The sequence below is a fragment of the Eupeodes corollae genome, chromosome 2 (genome assembly GCF_945859685.1).
Source record: "Eupeodes corollae chromosome 2, idEupCoro1.1, whole genome shotgun sequence".
NCBI lineage: Eukaryota > Metazoa > Arthropoda > Insecta > Diptera > Syrphidae > Eupeodes > Eupeodes corollae.
In genome coordinates, this window is record NC_079148.1 from 97,845,568 (window position 1) to 97,865,363 (window position 19,796).

At 34.3% G+C, this 19,796-nt stretch overlaps 1 protein-coding gene across 1 annotated transcript in view; it reads left to right on the forward strand.

The window, feature by feature from the left end:
- Positions 1-19,386, forward strand: part of LOC129945138 (coiled-coil domain-containing protein R3HCC1L) — a 37,790-nt gene extending 18,404 nt beyond the window's left edge. Inside the window, exons 5-11 of the mRNA XM_056054797.1 lie at positions 825-1,072; positions 7,047-7,338; positions 7,435-8,374; positions 17,997-18,284; positions 18,353-18,542; positions 18,617-18,853; positions 18,920-19,386. Coding sequence (XP_055910772.1) covers positions 825-1,072; positions 7,047-7,338; positions 7,435-8,374; positions 17,997-18,284; positions 18,353-18,542; positions 18,617-18,853; positions 18,920-18,969 — 2,245 coding nt within the window. The 3' untranslated portion in view covers positions 18,970-19,386. The remainder of the gene's footprint in view (positions 1-824; positions 1,073-7,046; positions 7,339-7,434; positions 8,375-17,996; positions 18,285-18,352; positions 18,543-18,616; positions 18,854-18,919) is intronic.
- Positions 19,387-19,796: the final 410 nt, after the last annotated feature.

Consider the following 19,796-nt stretch of genomic DNA (forward strand, 5'->3'; position numbering starts at 1 on the left):
TTACAAGTATATTTCACTTGCGGGATAAAATGTCCTAGGATGAGTTGTGTGGATGAATTGCTGGTTTTTTTTTTTGACAAATGAAATGGCATTTATATCTATGAAGACAAATTTATTTTACAGATATATTTTAAAATATTATATAAGTACTTTTTTAAACAGACTTTTTGGATACAGTAGCAAGTTCGTGCGACCCAGTCGTGCTTTTTATTACTTATTTGAAAATGAACCTGCAAGAAAGGTGATCACAACTGGCCTTTATATTTTTTTCTTAAAAGCGTTGTGAAAGATAAGGTGTATGTGCTCATGCTACATAATCGATTCATGGTTGCCATTGTCATATCTGATCCTTCCAATGAAATGAATACCCATTGATTTGTCTTCAAAAATATTGTTTTTTATCATCAAAATGCTGCATAACAGAGTAATTGTGTAACATAATCCGAGTCCCCGAAACATGGGAAAGAGCACGTTCTGGAGATATAACCAACAGCTGGCCAATCAGACACTAAACATTTGCCTTACTTAAAAGTTCCTTATGTCGTTTGAATATGACCCTAATGCTTAATGGGATCAAAAAGTATTAAGACCGGAAGAAGAAGAGATCACACTCAGGTTCTCTTTTAAGTCTCAACCTTATATAGGGTATTCACTATTCAGTATTCGATTACATCCATATATAATACCTGGGCATGAGAAAAGTCAACCAGTTTACTTATTACAATATACAACACACTGTCTTCTTTGTCTTATTTATGACTACAGTAATGCAAAATAATTCAAATATGTTGTAATACAATTTATTGTTTCTTTTTTCTTTTTAGTAAAAAACCGGCTCGGATCAAAAGTTGGCGAAGTGGGGGTGAAAAAATTGAGTGTTCAACAACACCGTCATTTTGGTCCTTACCACCACCAGCATCAGCATCTAGTGTACCAACTACGAAAACAACGAAACGCGACATCGTCTCTGTCTCTGCAACAACCACATTCAATAACAGCAACAGTCACACCAACAGCATCAGCATGGGAGTTGAAAAGCATCTGGATTCATCTTCTTCCGCATCAGCACGATGTAAGTTTATAAGCTAAGCTATGTATCACTATGAAGTAGACTTAAAAACCATTTGAGTTGTGTAACTCGTTTCATTTCATTCAGTTAGTTTGTTTGTTTGTTTGTGGCGATGTTAGTGGGTCGCTGTATCAGATAGATCATATTTCTCTTCATGTTTGATGGTTATAATAAGCAATGCAGGTTGTTTTTGTTTTATTATGCACTTGCATTTCGATTAATAAAACTAAGATGTTTACTTTCACTTTTATTTGTTTGTTTTTTTTTTTTTCTTAATCAATACAATAATTGAAGCGGCCTGTGCATTTTCATACAATCGAAGAAGTGTTTAAATGTTTTAGTCAATTTCTTTTAAACATCATTCTATAATGTGTTGTATTCATTTTTGCAGTCGTTTATGCTCATTTTGAAAAGAAAATTCCATAATTAATGGTGAACTAAAAAATTAATAGAGGGTAAACATAAAGTTTAAGTTATTGTGCTAGTAAGAATGCATTGATCTCAGACACACGCTTAAGTGGAATTGAATGCCAAAATTGTATATGTTTGGTTAGACCTGCTGTCTATGGTTTATGGTTTAAATAATTTTGTCCAAGGTTGTACAAATATGATTTAAATCTTTGTAATGTACATAAGCAAAAATGAAGGAAATTGTATTGAAAACTCAATAAGAGTGCGAATACGCCTCGGTGTTCTATTTTTTAAGCATGGTTTTTATGGTGACGAAAAGTTTGTTTAAATTTATTTCTTAAAATAGAATTTGTTAATAATTTTAATTAATATTTACTTTTAGAATCCATGGAACAATAAGATTCTTTTTTGTTAAATAAAAAACTCATACGCATAAGGGCCAGTTCTCACGGCGATGGTTTTTTAAGAAAAGAGTGGGACAAATACAAATTTCTTTTTAAAAAAGCAATTAAATGAGAAAAATTAAATTATGTTCATGTATTTAGACCGAAAATTCCTATGACTGAACTAAAATAAATCCCTCATGGTTTCTCAAAAGTAAAGTCATCAGATGTGAAATCACACCTCCGATGAGGCCATTTGCATGGGCACGATAGTTGATACCATGATTCCTGGACTAACTAGTGGTCGTCCAAATCCATGTCTTCAGTTTCAGTTGAAAAAATTCGGTTAGTGTGGCTCTACAAAGCCCATTGCATATCTTTCTTATTTCCAATATTGCCAGCACTAAAAAATTCGGACCAATCTATCACTCTATGAATGCATTAGCTTCTCGACAATAACGTACGGGTTTCTCGGGCGTCAGATGCGTACAATTTTAAGTTACGTAGCCGCTGAGATGAAGATGTGAATTGTCAACTTGCGACAACAAATTTTATTTCATCCAAAACTTCTTTTTGTATACACTACAATACAATGGACCGAATAACATTTATGTCGACTACTGAATCTGCAAAATTATGTTCCCGGGGAGTTTACTAGATCCTTACATCCGCGATAAATATTATTGTGTTTTTATTTGAAATCCTGCAGCCGCCTTTAGGACTCTCTTAAAAATGTTTAAATGGGATAACATTTCAATAATAATTCTTGAATGAAAAAAGTTTATGTAACTATTTGATTTCGAGTAATGAACAAAATTCAAACGTTTATGTCTTATTATATTATTCTTACTTTTACCCTCGACTTCGTACGCATTAGATAGTTTTTTTTGGATAGTAGTATGCCAAAAACCTGAGCTGTACATTTTTGTACGCATGTGAGTTTGAATTGTGCCGAGATGAGATGAGGCAATACTAAGTGTGATTTTCATAGGTTAGGTTAGGTTAATACATTTTAAGAAGAAGGTAGGTTACTGCAATACATTTTTATATACGACGTTTTTTGTTTTTCCTACCTTGTGCAGAACGTAGAGATTTAGTTGGTTTGAGATTCGTGAGCACGCTTCATATAATTGTCTATGGGAAAAACAGTTTTTTTTTTTTCAAATGTACGCGTTTGCCTCTGAGCTTTATTTATTGTTATGGTAAATACTTTTTTCAGAGGGAAATGCACTCTTTGAAACTAAAACGGCAAATCGGTTGGAACTATCGGAATGCAGGGAATTAACACATTTGTTCCTTTTGCTATTCCAGTCATGATTATAACTTTTATAATATTTCGTCCTAGGTGAGTAATCTGTAGCCTGTACCAATACATAATTTTGGTGTAACAAAATTTCTCAAGGACTGGAACACCAACCTTCAATCTCAACCTATGAGGTGGTACCCCTGATAATTCCAAAGAATTAAGAAACTCTATGGGGTATGATGGTACTTGCTTCCATGACTTTGTCTACTGAGAAGTACTCGACGGTATCCCACTCCACGTCCGACATAATTTGTTCGTTTAACTGGCTAACTATCTCATTAGTTGGAGCTAAAATTGCCCTCTCACACAACCACTCCCGATTATAAATAAATAAATTGGGTAGCGCAATATCCCGTTGGGAACCAGGGCCTAGTGACTCACAACTCTCAACCATTCCAGTATGCGAGTACTATTGTCAGGAATGAACCACTCCCGATTGCTCATATTTATATGCAGGTTGGATAGACAATACTTTTTAATTCATCTGTGCTATAGACAATTTGACAGAATTCTTGAATCAACGCAATCGAGCCGTTACAATCTGTTGGCATACAATCTTCTCCGATTTTTAGAAGAGCAGCGGCATATTGTTCTGCTTGAGAATCATTGTGTAGCTGTACTCGCATATTCATAGTCAGACAAAACTTTTTTACATGTACCTATAACACAGAAGTTTCAAACATGCATTTATTTCAATTGCCGGTGTACCTCTAGTAATTATGGGCAGGGTCTGTCTAAAGTCGCCAGCTAAGAGAACAACCATTCCTCTCATGATGGTAGGTAGAAATGGCGATCTCAAAGCAACCCAGCCTGAGATCCAATTAGCGCTGTAGTGCGCCGTTTTGATACCAAAAACTCGTTTGACCTTTGATTGAAATGGATAGATTTATATAGAAGCTTCATAGCGATTATGTTAGAGCCATTTTGTCGCATAAAGAAAAAGATGAGGTATCTAATCTTTGTCTCAGAGAGCTCATCAAGTTCGTGAAAGAATGCTTTTCCAATGTATTTCATTCTAGTGTTTGCCAAAGCAGGACATTTGCAGAGGAAATGGATTATCGTTTCACTTTCTCTTTGGTCACTACAACTACGGCAAAAGGTGTTGTAAGAGATACCCAACTTCTCTGCATGAATTCTTATAGGCCAATGTCCGGTACAAACCGCAACAATCCTGGCTATGTCTTGCCTTGGCCTGCATAGAAGATCGTTTGTACGGGTTTAATTATAGGTGGGCCATATCTTCCTAGATATAATGCAGTTGGGTAAATTGCTCCCATGATAGACCGGTTGTTTTTGATGTCTTTCAGTGTACGATCTAGTGCTTTAACTGCTCTTTTTATGGGACAAAATCTTTGGTAATTTAGGAGTGAAAGCGATCAGATTCTCCGGAAAGTAATTTTTCCGTGGCAATGCGTTGTTTTCACGAGGTCAAAAGTAACTCATGTCCTTTCTTAAGTCTCAAACTATCCCCTTACCATACTTCATTTAAATCTGTTCAGTAGTTTAGGCGTAAAAGCGATCGGCCCATCTGAATTTTACCATGAGAACTCGTCATTTTCTCGGGGTAATTAGCCTATGTCCTTTCTCGGGTATCAAAATATTTCCATACTAAATTTCATGCAAATTGGTTCAGTAGTTTCGCCGTGATAGACTAACAGATAGACAGACAGAGTTACTTTCGCATTTATAATATTAGTATGGATGTGCTCAGGTGATTTAATATGGTAGGACGTTTTTCATCTACAAATTGTAAATTAATCTATCATATAATACGCATGATAACAAATCACTAATCCCAATTAATTTAGTCTGTAAGAAGCATTCAGCAAATTAGATTTACTAACACCCTTGCTTATAGAATTCATCCGTCACGATTACATAGAAGCTCTTAAACCTAAAAGTAAAAGTAAAAATCTGCAAAAATACTTCAGGAAATTCAACTTCATAAAAGTTTTCTTTCGAAATATCAGCTTAAGCTTCTCAAATGATGATTTCTTACCTATCAGTTGCATTGATGATTTAAAAAAATATTCAGTACGACTTAACTATTCAATAAAAAATCACTTTCTTCGTCAAGTTTTTAACTTAACTTATTTTTGCTACGTTATTTCTTTATGTTTAATGTTTTGTTAATTACAGCTTCCCGTATGCAAAAACCACCAATACATTATTCCTATAGGTAGTTAATTCCTCCCACCTCCCATTAACATCTTTAAAAACTTACTAATGGCATTCTGTTTTTGCTTAATGTTCAATAAATTTGTTGCTAATGTGTGTTGCGTTTGATTTCATAAATAAAATATTGAGTAAAATATCTATCGAAACTATTATTTAAAATTACATATTAATTTCTATGTTCAAACAAACACGAACAAAAAAAAATGTCAACAGAAAAAGGTTGTTAACCCATTTCAATAAATTTACATATGTTCAAAATATTACTTCAAACTTGGATTAACCCAAGTCCGCCAACACAATTATATATAAGTACTCAAAGAACTTTAACTTTAATGTAAACCTTTAAAAATAGTTAACAAATTAATTTTAATAAACTACTCACGTCCGACTTGACTTCTATTGGTAGCATAAATCTATACAGGTATTTTTTAATTTATTTTCTTAAACTATTATCACACATTTCGAATCTGACACAAAAAGCCGGCTAAACAAAATCGAAAATTCAAGGTCGGCTGCACAATTTTTTCTTTATTTTTTTTTCATTTACATTCACCTTTATGTTTATGTTTTTTCATTTATTTCTTCACAATCGTTTATTACATCATTTTAAAAGAAAAAAAAAACTAGATAATGCGAAGAATCGTGTGTGAAACAAATAAGAGAAGAGCAAAGAGCCAAGAGCCCATCATTTAGCCAATCGCATTCCAAATTTACATTTTTTATTTAATTTTTGGCTGGCAATCGCACAACATTCGACGTCATATATAATAAATTGAGGTCAAACTCATTAATTCAATCCTCGGTCGGTTTTCATACAGTCAATCAATTTCGGCTTTGTTTCATTGATCATATATATTTGTTTTTAGGAATTTTATAGGGTCCTACAATAAGATGTTTGATTTTAAATAGTGCCCTATTTGGGCAGCTGTCACTTGACATTCGCCACGTAAAAACTAAGTCATTACTTAAACTGTAACGAAACGTGCTTCAACAACCACAATCGAATCAAGTCCTTAAAAGTAGGATTTGTGAAGTTATCGAGGCTATAAAGGGTATGACGCAGCATCCTCACCCTAGCCATGGCAGCTATTCCATTCCTTTTTCTTATTTATTTCTCTTAAAAACAACTCGTTTTCATTTAAATTTCAAAATGAAACCACTTGTTAGAATTCACTATATATAAATATTCTCAGAACTCTATATCTCTCTGTGGAAACTGTTAATTTGAACTCGACGTGATGTTAAATTCTACTTTTTTAAAGAAGAAAACTAAGTATATCTGCGATACTTTGTTTCCTGATAAGTAAACAAGTCTGGTTTGCGATTTATTCAGAAAATACAACAAAACTTCTAGCTTCAACTGAAATACAAGCCTAAACTACAAAACTAGTTGCTACCTAACTACTTTCAAGTGAATTTATGTAAGAACAACATTTTGAGTCACTGTATTTTTGTTTTTTTTTGTTTCATTGCTGGCAGGTAGTTTGTTGTTGAATTTTAGTTGTGCTATAAGAAAGAAGTTACTCACCATCAGAGTAAGACAAACACTCGTGTTTGGGTTGTTGCTTGTGGCTTGGCTTAAACAAAAATTATGTCATAAAGACTCTTAAGCACGTCGTCTAGTGCCTAGTGATTTTGTTTCTTTTTTTTGTTTGCTAAATTAAATTAAATTAAAAATGTTTTTCTTTCTTGTGTGTAGTAAACAAGTCACATTCAGTTGATATCTATCGCCCACCGGCATTGCGTCGGAATTACGAATCAATTGACAACGAAAACCATTACCTTCCGCAACAACAACAGCAGAATCCAAGAGAAGAACAATCGCAACATCAAAAACAACAACAGCAGCAACAACCACTCCAGCCAAACGATAAAAATTGCATTTCGGCCAATTCTTTGCCAACAGCAGCTACACAAATTGCCGTTCAAAATGGTTGTAATGGCATAGATACAGAAACAACGACTTCAACAACAGCATGCAGCAATCAAAGGTAAGTGTGCCATGTCTTTGTATCGACATACCTAAATATAAAACAAAAACAAAAATGGAATATTTTATTAACAATTGCTTTATTGTAATTCAACAGACAAGTAAGAAGAGAGAGGCGCCCAGATAGAGCCGTATATGTTCCAAGGGCACGACGCAGTCAAACAACTCCCCCAGCCGTCACAACTCAGCAACAGCAACAACAACAACCACCACACCAAGAAGCATTACCAGTGACTGAAAGCAATAACCAGCTGACTTCATCGACATCAACATCACCGTCGTCATTATTGTTAAGCGGTGGTGGCAGTGGCAGTAGCACAACTTCTACGACAACTACCAACGCTACAGCGCGTACCTGTAAAAGTCCAACTGGTGAAAAATCTTCAGGCAGTAGTAGTACTAGTCGCAGATCGAATAAGGATCGTGTGAGTAGCGGTCGCACCAAGGAAAAGTCTTCCTCATCGTCATCGAAACAAATCTCATCAACCACCGATGACACCAACGATCGAGATCGAAACAATTCTTACAAAATAAAAAATTCCAGTAATAACAATAATTATCACAATTCTGAAGAGCAGTGTAATTTTTTGCCACCGTCGTCGTCGTCATTAACGGTTCGTGACCAGAGGAAGCGACATCAAAATCGATTAGATAAGTCAACACCAGTGATTGTTTCTGGCTGTGGAAGCAGTTTCAATTCAAATTCAAACGAGTTATCCAACTGCAACGATAAAAATGCATTACTAGTTAAGGACTGTGATATTTCAAATAATCCAAAAGAATTTTCCGATAGTACAAATAATAAAATGATGAGTAATTGCAAGAAAAGTGGTGTGATTGTTAATAACTCGGCCGCGAGTGATATTAAAAAAGTGCTAAAGAAAATGAATAATAAAACATCGGCGCAGGTGCAGCTACCTGTAGTGGTACCTGAAAATTTGGCTAATCTACGAATAGAGGATGCTTTATTGGGTAATGGAGAGAGATCTTCAAATAAATGCGATCGTGATGCCGAAGAATTGCTAAGAGCCTCAAAGGTATGTAAAGATAATATTATTTTGTTTGTCGTCGAATCGTTTAATTTTTGCTTCAGATGTTTAATTAATAATAATGAGTTGATTTGGAGATTGTGGAATTTTATAAACAAAAAAACAGGTTATTTCAAAGTCATTTTATTATAATTTTGTTTTTTTTTTTTTTTGAGAGTAGGGATTTTTGTATTAAAATTGGAGGTTTGTAGAAGGTCGTGGGATCACATTTAGGTTTATAATCGTTGAAGTTGATTTTTATTGTATTGTGGTTTCGGTTAAAACAATTATTCTTCAATTTTGTTGAAGCGTCTTTTTTTAAATGATGAACATTTTTAAAATAATTTGAATGATGTTAAGGTTATTTATTTTATTCAAATGAGAAATGTTAGTATTCATTTTGCAATAATTTTGAGCGTTGATACAAACAAAAATAAAGTTTTGTGAAATTTTGTCACATTAAATGCTTACATTTTTCTTAGATTTCTTGTCTTTTGACAAAAGAAAGGGGTTATCATTTAAAATTTTGTAGGGCCTGCTGATTTTAGTTGTAGGAAGATAGGTAGTCGTGGGCTAGAATCAGAATACGAGATGTTTTAATTTTTTGTTTGAAACAAAAATACAGTTCTTCGTTAGAAGGTAATTTTTAGAATAATAAAAAGTAAAAGTAGAACCATGTCATGCCAGAGGTTTTGGGTTAGATCCCTGCCTTTGTCATTTAAAGTTTTTTTGTCACGGGTACTGCCTCTTGTAAAGAATTGACAAATCCTCCTAGAGTATTTCTTATCATGAAATGTGCTTTCATAATTTTTGTTTAATGATGTGGTTCGGATTCTTCTTAAAATTGTAAGGACCCTCTATCCCTGGCAACATTCTTCGCACATAGGAATGGTTTAGAGTTGTAATACACTAAAACTGACTGTTGATCCAACTAATTTAACACGAAATCTTAGTGTTTAAATATCAATTGTTCAAGAGACTTGAAAATGAAAAAGTACTCTTAGATTTTTCAGTTCCTGTGTAAACTAAGCTTTTAAATTGTATGCGCCACTTGCTCCACGGAGCGTTTATTCATGCACTCTACAGGAGTCACCTTTCTCAGACGTTGGTCTCTTGTCCTCCTAGCTAAGTCTAAAGCGGAAAAAAGTCTTTTGAAAAAGTCATATCTATCCTTTTAAACTTTGTGTTTAAGTACTCTTAAATAATCCGAGCGTATGGTTTTAAAGTATTTTTTAACATAAATACATTGTATGTTCTAATTTACAAGCCCTCAAATTTGAAAAATAATTTTACTCTAATCGCGAACTCTATTTTCAACCAATTTTGAGATGGTTTTTCCGAAGTACCTTTAAATAAATTCTCTAGCTTCTTCAATAATTTCATTGGTCTATTTTCGATTATCTAAAAAAAATTTGATTATTTATAAACGATACCTTCTATAAGTAGTCTGAAGCTTTAGTACTAAGAAAAATGCTTCTTTTAAGTTTTTAAAAGCGCCAAAAGATACCAAGAAAGTATATATGCTCCATACAGTCATGTTAGAGCACAGAAAAAATCAGCTGCAGATACGTCTAGATGTGGAAGTTATGCTCAAAAATGTTTCACTGAATCGGATTTCAAAAAACTCCATTTTGACGATGGTGTTTGATTTTTTCGGTTTTAATTTTTAGAATGAACTGGTGAAGCCCATTATTTTAAGAAAAAATGTCAAAATTTATTTTAAAAATAAAACAAAATTAATACATTGACCCAGGTCTGTGAATTTCAATTTTTTCGAAGCCATTTATTTCTGCCTGGAAAATTTTTCAACTTTAAACTCAATTTTCTTGAAAACAACATACACAAAAATATTATAGTTTTACGATATTTTTAATAATATGAGAGCTTAATACAAAATAAATAAGTTGTGTATTGCGTAATTTTGTATAACCTGGCTTATTAGAATAAAGTCTCTTACTTAAATCTATAAACATACATAAAAGATTAATGGAAAAAAAGTCAGTATTGAGTTATTGAGCATTTGTGCAAGGTGTGTAAGAAGCAGGAGTTTGGTTTAAAACGGGGCATCATTGTCGATCTTGTAAAACAAGGTACAAGTAATGACGGCAACACCTCCAGAAGATTTTTTGCAAATCCAACCATGACTTCAGAAATCACTGGAATTAGGTTAGGGTAAAGTGGCTGCGGATTTAAAATCCACACACTTAGGCCAAAAGAAAAGGGCCATTGTGATACCACATGAATCTAGAGAATTACTTCCCGCTAGTCGAACCATTTTTAGCGAAGGAGATATTTGATATCCTTTTTAGCTAGTTCACTGGGATTATCAAAAGAGTATTCCTCCAGATGAAGTTTGCGTCTTAGTGAAAGAGCAGGGCAAGTGCTCTTCTTACTCGTCCATACAGCTCCTACAGAAGTAAATTGAGGATACACCAAGTCGTATTGCCTGTCTGCCTATAAGACAGTGTCCCGTAAGGATACCTAATAATCACTAGAGTTAGTGAACCTCTAATTCAGCGGTTTGCTGTTATCCTTGAAGTAATAACGTCGAATGAAAAATTAGATTTAAAAATAAAAATTAAATACAAAATTAAGATTTTACTAAAAAAAAAACCTTTATCATCAAAACCTTCAAATTGTAGAAAAATGTCCATAACTTTGTTGCTAATTATTCATGCCTATTACCGATGTCTTCTCGTTTTTTTCGACTACTCTTTTTTTCTTTGTCGTATCTTTTTCTTTATCGTTCTTTGTCGTGTCGTTTTTTAAGTGGCATTTTATAACTTTTTCGAGAGATCTGTCAAGCTGAAATCAAATTCTAAATCATTTCATTATTCAATATTCAACAAATGTGTTTTTTAAATTATTACCAAATAAATAAATTATTAAAATTATAAGTGTTGAAATGTATTACAACACAAGCAGCGATAGTGAGAATGATGAAGAAGGTAAAGAGCGAAATATTGCAAAGACACAATTAATTGTACAAATAGGACAGTTTAAGATAATTACTCGCAACAACAACACCTGGCTATAAACCCTTATTTGTTGGCAACCTTTTAAACTTGCTGCTCTCTGCATTGCTTTGTCGCTTAGTTTTTGAAATTCGTTAAATGTATTTCACAAGATTTACCCTCTCTTCTTAGGCGAAATGTTTCGAGTGAGTTCCTCTTTCTTAGCTACCAAGACTTAACAAATGCATCAATTTGTTAACCTTTGGTCTTGGTTTTGTCCATCTAAATATTGATTTTTCTAAGGTTGAAGAAACCAATATCCTATGCATATAGGATAAACCACAGCTACCACGATACTCTCACAATCTCACAAGGAGGCCATCTCATATATGTTCATGGAATTAACTATGGGGCTGCAACATATCCCGTGGTACCATATCTTCAATGGTGTGTTAATTTATGATGTGGTACCATCTAGGGAAGATAACCCTAGAAGTGGTCGCCCGATTTCATGTGGGACTCAATCCACTGAGCTTTATCTACAATTACATCATTCTTTTATAAAATGATTTTTACTTCCACTCCAGACTTTTTGTATTGTCGATTTGTATATTAACTGATTATCATGGATTTTCTTATATTTTTTATCAGTAAGTCTACCTCGAACCCATGAGGTAGGACGACGTGGACGGTCCCTCGTTACCATCGATCTAAATATTTTTAATCTTAGGAAGGAAGATAACTATTCTTGCTTTCGCTAGCAAGTTGAGAATTTCCTCAGTGCAGTTTCCTTTTTCAATTATTATTAATTGCACAGTATCAATCATCATCAAACTACACTGATTTCTCTAACTTGTTCCCAGGAGTCACCACGGGGAGGTGCAAGTAAGCGCTTCTTCTTTCCAGACTATAGACAAGCATATTGCTTTGCCTTTGTCTACATGGCAGTCAGTTTGACCCCCTACAAATAGGACAGTAAAGCGTCGGCATCTGCATTTGTAGCCTGAATTTGCTTTGACTTATGTATGTCCGCATCATGAAGACGTTGAAGTGGTTGGGTGCTGCGATACACCAATTGCATTTCCACTCGGGCTTAACCATCTGTTTATATTTAAGTAGAATTGCAACAGCAATAGGATGTGCAATTGCTTTGGGCCCTCTACATTTCCTTTCACTTCTGTTTTGTTGTTCTAAACAATTTTTTTTAACTTTAAATTCAAAGTCAGCTCAAACCTCAAAAAGGCAAATGTTAAAAATGTGTCAATGTAAATAGAATGAACTGATACAAACCTTTTGCCAACCCACCATCTCTTATTTGAGGACCTTTGCAGTTGAGTTTATCAGCTATTACATTCCTTTTTTTTTTAAATCGGCTTTGTTCATACATTTCAAAAATCCCCTAACCAACTGCTCGTTGCTTTCCATCAGCTGAATAAGCGCCTCGAATTGGTTTGAAATGAAACTGAAAATGTGCAAAAACATTTATTTTTTATTTATCGCAAATAAAGTATACTAATAAATTCCATAAAATAAATTATTTAACAAGGAAACTTACAGTTTTGCGAACTTCCATTTCTTCGTCGTGAGCAAATTTTCAAACGAGAGATACCGTCGTTTTTTTTTTCATTGTCGTCGTTTCCTTTCGTCTTACAGAATGCTGAATTGAAGCGTTCAACACACTTGACATTTACACACGACAACAAAACGAGTAACAAAAGTTGAAAACGTCTTATGGAATGCAGATTGTGTCGTGTCGTATGTTTTGCTGTCGTTTACGACATCGGTAATAGGGTTTTTTTTTCAACCAAATTTTGACCAAATATATATAAAGCTACTAAACATGTTTGCCAAATTTCATTTAAATCCGTTTAATAGTTCAGATTAAACAGATTTTTTTCGGCTCTCACATACAAACTGAACTACAACTCAAGAAGATTTTAACTGGTATTTACATGGTTCATGCTTCTACACCGGCGGTGATGAGGTTATTATATATCGAAACTTTATTTGCTCGATCTATTTCTCAAATTAGAAGAAACAACGTTGGAAAGTCTTCATTTGAAGGACAAAATCATGACTATATGATTTTCTAATTAACACACAATTTATATATGTTGTACGGCTGCAAGTACAGCAGTGCTTTAACTCCTCCTGGAGCATAGGGTAGCAAAAAGAACCTTCCACCTATCCCGATTCACCGCAACTGAACTCAGCTGTGGCCACGATTGAATACCCTGAGACCGAGCCTCCTACAAAACTGATGACCTCCAAGTTGTCTTTGGTCTTCCAACGCGTCTATTACCCTGGGGATTCCATTGGACGGATCGTTTTGCTATATTGTCGTCCCAGTTCCTCAGTGTATGGCATACCCAACGCAATTTCCTTTGCATGATGTCTACGTCCAATTTTTTCTGTCCGGTCCTATTCCACAACTCAACGTTAGAAATCGTTTGTGGCCACCGGATCATTTCCATGTTTCAGAAGCATATAACAGCACTGATTTGACGTTTCAACTTGGTGCGTAGCGATATTTTGCTAGAGTTCCACACAGGAGAAAGGATTCCAAATTCACTACGGGCTTTGTTTATTCTACTGTTAACATCCAGGTCCGTTTCGCCATCAAGATCTATATGACTTCCCAGATAATTAAACTGCTCGACCTTCTCTTTGGTCCCCTGCCTTAGAAAAACTTGTGTGCTTTGGCCCGTGGTCATTACTTTGGTCTTATTTGTGTTAATCCTTAAGCCAGCCACCTCTCCATTCAATTGCAGCGAATGACACATCTGATTTAAGCCTGCCGTGTTGTTTGCCATGAGACATATCTTCAGCATAATCTATGTGGCTAAGCTTGTCAAACAGACTCCATTGGATACCGTGTCTTTCATTTGTACCACATCGTCAATCGCTAGCAAAAACAGAACTGGTGACAAGACATCTCCTTGTCTCACTCCATGACGCACATCGAAGGACTCAGAAAGCTGTCCATTGTGCAACACAAAACACCTTGCGTTGTTGTACGATTCTTTAATAACAGCGACAATTTTAGAGATTCCTCTCGCAATAAGCGATTGACCCGATCAAACGCCTTCTCAAAATCTACAAACATTAGGTACAGCGGTGGATTAACACACAAAGTTATTTAAAAATACCTTCATCTGTTGATGAAAATGTTGCAGAAATTGGTGTATATTTTTGCTGCTTGTTGTGACAACTTATTCTTTGTCGAAGTTTTATTAAATAAAGACATTTTAAAAAGCCATTTTACTTAACATGGATGCCAACATTGTTTATATATTGATACAAACAAAAAAAAGAATAATTTGTAACGAATTTATGAACGCAAAATTTATAAAAACATAATTTGAACTTGTAATTTATGTACTTTCCCATAATATGTTCGTTTTAAGGTCGAAGCTTCCATCTCTTTTAAAGATAGAGCTGGAAAACAAAGTTCGAAAAAAACAAAAATGTAACGAAACTGTTCATCTCTACTTAGTTCCTTTGTAGAAAAACAATAAAACTCAGATCAAAATAGTAATTTGAATTTGTCTTTTGTTTATAGTCATTCTAATTTCAATAGGTACATTCTTTCAGAAGTATTTTCTTTTAAGACGAGTGAGACCGGTAGAACATAATACTAAATATGGCACGTGCTTTAAGCTCAAAACAATTCCGGAAATGATGCTAAGGTTTATATACCTACTCAGAATGTTTAACATTTCGACATTTTATGTGACCGGAAGAAAATTATAACAACTGAAAAATTTACATTTCTGGGGTGACAAAATAAAAATACAGAAAAACTCAATAAATTTAATTTAGGTTGATATTTCATCTGGTTACCAGAAATTCAAACAGAAAATCGTGTCTTATTTTTGTAAAGACACAGAAAAGAAAAATATTAACGGTGCATTTACAGTGACGAGCAAAATTGGTCGGATGATTGTTAAACCTAAGTTCATATTGCTGTTAAACTTGTTTGTTGTTCAATTAATGTAAAATGAAGAAAATCACTAAAGATTTGGAAAACCGAATTGTGGTACTCCTGCAAAAAAAAGGAAAGTACCAGAAAAATAGGTGAAAAAACTGGCGTTGGAAAGTCAACAGTGTCCGGGTGATTTTGGAGGACGACCAAGAATTTTGACGGATAGTGACGCTCGTGAAATGGAACGGTTGCTTCGTAAAAAATCCAAGCTAACACCTAAAGAAGCTACACTGGCCATTAACAAACCAACAAGCGAATGGACAGCCAGAAGAGCATTGAAAGGAATAGGGTTAATCGCGTCTGTAAAGCAGAAAAAACCTGCGCTTTCCAAGAAAAACATATTAGCTGGATTACAATTTTGTAAAAAACACAAAAACTGGTCTGTTGAAGACTGGAAACGCATTATATGGTCTGATGAAACAAAGATCTATCGTATTTTATCGGATGGTAAGTCTTATTATTGGCACCGACCCGGTGAGTAGATTCAGCAACACCAAGTCAAACAAACTATGAAACTTGGCGTGGGCATGTTTCACTTGGTGGCACTTCGGTCCTATCCATAAAATAGAAGGAATAATGAAGAAGGAAGACTACCTAAATATATTGCAAACATATTTGCCTGAGTTTGTTGACCATTTTGCGTATCCAATTGAGGAAATTGTATTCCAACAAGAAGCATACCTCAAAAATAGTGAAAGAGTGGCTTAAAAATCAACCATTAAAAACATTAAAATGGCCTGCACAAAGCCCAGATCTCAATCCAATTGAGAATTTGTGGGCAATTGTTAAAAGAACTTTGTGTCAGCACGATTCGCCTCCAAATAACTTGAACGAGCTATGGGATCGAGTCCAAGTTGCTGGACCAATATACCAAACACAACGATTGAAAAATTAGTGGAAAGTATGCCAGTATTTCTATAAAATTTCTATTTTTTGTTTGTTTCATTACATTTTTTTATTCAATGATGAGAGTAATAAATAAAGAGTTAATAATTTAAAACCGGAAGCAAATTGACTAATTTTTACAAGTTTAACAGTAATATGAACTTAGGTTTGACAAACATCCGACCAGTTTTGCTCGCCACTGTATCTATTTAAATGTATGGAGGGTGCAGAAATTCACCTCTGATTTATTAAATAGAAACCATAAAGTTTATTTTTTATCAAGTAAATCTTAGAATCTTAGAATTTATAAACAAAACAATGTAGACTAAAAACTGAAACAACTCTAATATTTCGTCTCCCACACATAATCGGACACTTGCACTGTAGAGTGCTTAGTAACAGTACTTTACCTGTCAAATTATGATAGGCTTTAGGAAAAGTTCTATTGCGATTCATATTCAGTTCGTTTTTTATAAAGTTTTCCGCTAAACCTTAAAATGGCCCCAAAAGGTAAACAGACGTCTGTTGAAATACGAAAATTGGTTATAACGCATAGTCAGGATGGAAAATCAGTTCGAGAAATAGCCAAAATTGTCCAACAGAGCCATTCAACAGTCCAGGACATAATTTCACGTTCCAAGAATGAAGGTAGTATCCTTAATGTTACCAGGAAAGGACAAGGGAAAAAGTTGGATATGTACGAAGAAAAGCTACTTGTTCGGCAAGTGAAGGATAATCCTTTCTTATCCTCGGAATCTCTAAAGGTGTTTTTGAAGGAGACAAGGAATAAGGAAGTGAGCAACGAAACGATTTGAAGAGTACTGCGAAAACAAGATCTTAATGGCCGCGTAGTTCGAAAAAAAGCCATTCATAAGAAAGGCTTAAATTTGCTAGGGAACATTTAACTAAGGGTACCTCATTCTGGAATAAGGTAATATTTCTTGAATTTGTATTGTTTGTGTACGGATGGACATTATAACATCATAAAATAGGTTTTGTTCACGGATGAAATCAAATTTAACTTTGAAAGGATCAGACGGATGAATGTTTGTATGGAGAAAAGCAAATGAAAATTACTCCCATAAACATACACGGACAACTGTGAAACATGGCGGTTGGTCGTTCATGGTATGGGGTATATGTCGAGTTCTGGTGTTGGAAACTTACACTTTGTGGAAGGTAAAATGGATCAAAAGGGCTACATCTACATTTTACAGCAAAATTTGGTGCCAAGTGTCAGTAAACTTGGAATAAGAGACAATTTCATCTTCTACCAGGACAACGACCCCAAGCATACATCGTACACTGTAAGGTCGTTTTTGTATAATTGTCCCAAAGTGCTTAAAACCTGCGCAGTACCCCTGCCTTAATGCAATTGAGCATATTTTGGATGAATTGGTCGCTGTAAAGAATTTTCGAAATATTCAGGAGCTAAAGACGGGCCTTCAAGAAGAATGGACAAAAATACCCCCTAAAGTTTGTTCAAAACTGGGTTCTTCAATGCATCGACGCCTTGAAGCGGTAATTAAATCAAAAGGATACGCAACAAAATACTATATGCAATGTGTCCGATTGTTTGTGAGACATGAAATTTTGGAGATGTTTTAGTTTTTAGTTTCCTTGTTTTGAATAGTAATTTAGAATGTTTTTTTGTTGCTTATTAAAAATAAATATGAGTTCCCTTATGATAAAATATTATGTTTAAGTTTTGAGAAAAAACTAAAAATTAAGAAACAATGCGTACCAGAATGCCTTAAGAATAATTAATTTACTTTAACCATTTTCTTTTGTTCATCTTCAATTTCAGGAAATAAATCGTAGTAACCGGCGTATAATAAAACAAACTTTTAATTCGGATGTTCTTGAAATTCCTGACAAAGCCGTATTAAAACCCAGTGTTGGACATGGCAGACGATTTCCAAAAGACGATTGCAAAAATGTAAGTGCAATAACAAGTGGAAGTGATGACAATGAAGAAGACGACTGGGATTCTCTGTACGACGATAGTGGTGATTGTCTTGATCCGAAAATAATCCAAGAACTAACTGCGTCTGTGGGTAAAGTTAAGATCGAGTTGCCGAAAATGGACTATTCGGTAATGATTTCGAAGAAAATTCTTACAATATGGGTTAAATAAATTTACTAACCAATTTATGTGCCTAGGCTTATCTTTCGAAACAATCGATTCTCAACGATGAGGAGTTTCCTCATGTATTGGAGGTCTCTAACTTTCCAATGGAATTCAAAAACCAGGATTTACTTATGGTCTTTTCACAATACAAAGAATCAGGATTCGAAATTAAATGGGTCGATGATACTCATGCTTTGGCTGTGTTTAGTAGCTCTCAAGTTGGTAAGTTTCTATTTTTTAATTCAAAAAATATTTTGGACTTGAAAAAGTAGTAATTTTTTAAATACAATTTAAAGCTGCTGAAGTCTTAGCAATGGGACATCCATTTGTGGTTCTGAAACCATTGGCAGAAGCAACGGTTGAATCTCGCCTAAAGGCCAAGAAATGCTCTGCATCATTGCAGCCTTATAAGCCCCGACCTGAAACGTGTGCGGCTCTTGCTCGCCGCCTTGTAACTGGAGCATTGGGTGTTCGCTTAAAAACTGCCCCTCAAGAGAGAGAAAACGAAAAACGAGTACTTCGCGAAGCCAAAGGTAGGTCTACTTTTACATATATATACATGTTTATATCCTAAATATACCTCTTTTGTTTGTTTATAGAACGCAAGCTGTTAGCTGCCAAACAGCGTGATGAAGCATGGGAAAGCTAAAAGTAAATTTACAAGTATGCATCATCAGCATCAAGCAGCCATTCTTCCTTAAAGGACATGTTTTAAAATTTGTGTTTTACATTGGATTATTGTGTTTTGTTAGAGTTTAAGAAAAAATATTTTAATTGCATATAATATGAGACTCAAAGAGTGCAATAGTGGCATCATCCTTTACGTTTATTGGTTTATATAATATTTAAATATTTAATTTAAGTAATTATTGGAAACAGAAACAAAAATACTAGCAAAAAAAGAATGTAAATCCAAACACTTTTAAAATTATATATATAATGCAATATTTTATATCAATTGTGCGAATAAGATATTGATTAATCATATACAGAGAGAAACAAAAAAGAAATATTATATACATATACATTGATGAATATTTTTAATAAAGTGTATTTATTTAGATAATCTCTTTTTTTTGGATTTGTGAAAATTCCTTCTTCAGATGACTAATAAAACAGCATCGGCAATGGACTGTAAAAATCGGTTTTTGGGGGAAATTTCTGATTTTGTCAATACATTTTTTTTTAAAGAATTCGTTGGGACAAAATCTAGTGTTAATTTCGCGGTCATTGCAAGTATCAAATATCTCGTGATATCAAAAAGAAGTTCGAATCTACTTTTTTTTAACCTTTTAAAGTTAGAAGTCAGACCGTAGACAAATTCAGACAACAAGGGACTTGAAAGAAATCCAAGTTTTTAGTATCTGATTGGTCAGCTGTCAAAAAATTGCATTCTAATTAAGGCTACTTTTTTGGAAAGCAGACGTAAAAGTTAGTCAAGAAAAATCTGTCTATCTTTCAAGTCAAGTCTACTTC